We start from the raw sequence: 1,414 nt of genomic DNA, 5'->3' as shown, positions 1-1,414 counted from the left end.
ACTGCTCTTATAATGTTTAGGTAAGTTCCTTCTATTCTGACTTTCTCAAGGGTTTTTATTAGGAAAGGGTCTGTATTTTGTCAAATGCTTTTTCTGCATCTATCGACAGGATCATATGGTTCTTATCCTTTCTTTTGTTAATGTGATGAATCACGTTGATGGATTTGCGGATATTGAACCATCCCTGTAACCCAGGAATGAATCCCACTTGATCATGATGGATAATTCTTTTTATATGCTGTTGAATTCGATTTGCTAGTATCTTGTTGAGTATTTTTGCATCTGGGCACCTTTTTAAAAATGTCAACAGTATGTTTCCTTTATATGGTATTACAATAAATGATCTATAAAACTATTAGCTGAAGGCTTAGATCAGCTTGGACTACTATAGTTAATTTTCAAGAAACGTTTCTCAAATTTTAAAAAGGCAAAGTAAGTTTTTGTCTCCCTGCTAAAGTATTGAACGTTCTGTGTGCAAATGTTATTCAAGTTTCCTAAGATAACCTTTGAGTTTCCATTAAATCTCTCGCACATGAAAAGTACAGATATTAGAATACTCACGAAGTAAAATGAAAGCATTACCTGGTCTCTAAGGCACACTGTCAGTCATACCATCTAACGTGGGATTTATTTGATGAACTGCATTAAGCTCTCGGAACATTTGCTGCAACTCAGGTAGAAAGAGGCAAGTACTCACATAATATATTAGTCTGTAGTCAAGAAAGATACTTCAACTAAAATAGGGCGATCCTCCCCATCTGAAATCCCTTAAACATTCCTGAGGCGATATTTGGAAGAGTTTCTGTATAGGTTTTCGTAGACTGACAGATGGTGCTCAGTGCTTCAGAGGGCTGGGTAAACTCAGCTCTCTTCTGCTCAACAACGCCTCATCACCACTGCGTAAAGCCTGGTTCCCAGTTCCACTACCCAATGCCTGCCTTGCATTAAGGTGGGCTTCGTTGGTACCACATAACGTAATTACATTATAAAAGGCCTCTAGATCACTAGGTTCAAATGTAATAGCTGGTTTCACTAATGTTCCAGGAGCAAGAGAATGCTCTCCAATAATCCTCAGATTGATAAATTTGATTTTCCAAGTATTTTCCACAAAAGGGCAGTGTATGAGTCCAAAAATTTTTTGAAAATGCCCAAACAAGTGTTCCTTCGGTGGACAGTTCCAGCAACCCCAACCATGACTAGACCATGGGGAGAAGCAGCACATTTCAGTCCCCGGGAATCTAGGTTGGGACTGAGAAAAAGACACTCTTTTTTCACGAGTGACAGCAGATGAAGGCTTACAATTTCCGCAGCATGGTAGTCTATCACATTTGGTTCAGAGGTGTTGTAGTAAAACCTAAGCTTGACATCGTGCCAGAAGTGCTGTGGCCCCCATTCATCTTGAGGTGGTCCCAGA

At 39.5% G+C, this 1,414-nt stretch overlaps 1 protein-coding gene across 1 annotated transcript; it reads right to left on the bottom strand.

The window, feature by feature from the left end:
- Nucleotides 1-835: 835 nt before the first annotated feature.
- Nucleotides 836-1,410, bottom strand: LOC115292541 (uncharacterized protein C3orf38 homolog; the record flags this gene model as incomplete). Its single annotated transcript, XM_029940613.1, is given in 2 exon segments — nucleotides 836-1,140; nucleotides 1,143-1,410. Coding segments are annotated over 2 exon segments (573 nt in total), but the record flags the coding sequence as incomplete, so codon positions are not given.
- Between the last annotated feature and the right edge of the window lie 4 nt (nucleotides 1,411-1,414).

The sequence above is a fragment of the Suricata suricatta genome, chromosome 5 (genome assembly GCF_006229205.1).
Source record: "Suricata suricatta isolate VVHF042 chromosome 5, meerkat_22Aug2017_6uvM2_HiC, whole genome shotgun sequence".
Taxonomy (NCBI): Eukaryota; Metazoa; Chordata; class Mammalia; order Carnivora; family Herpestidae; genus Suricata; species Suricata suricatta.
This window is presented reverse-complemented; position numbering and strand designations above follow the sequence as displayed.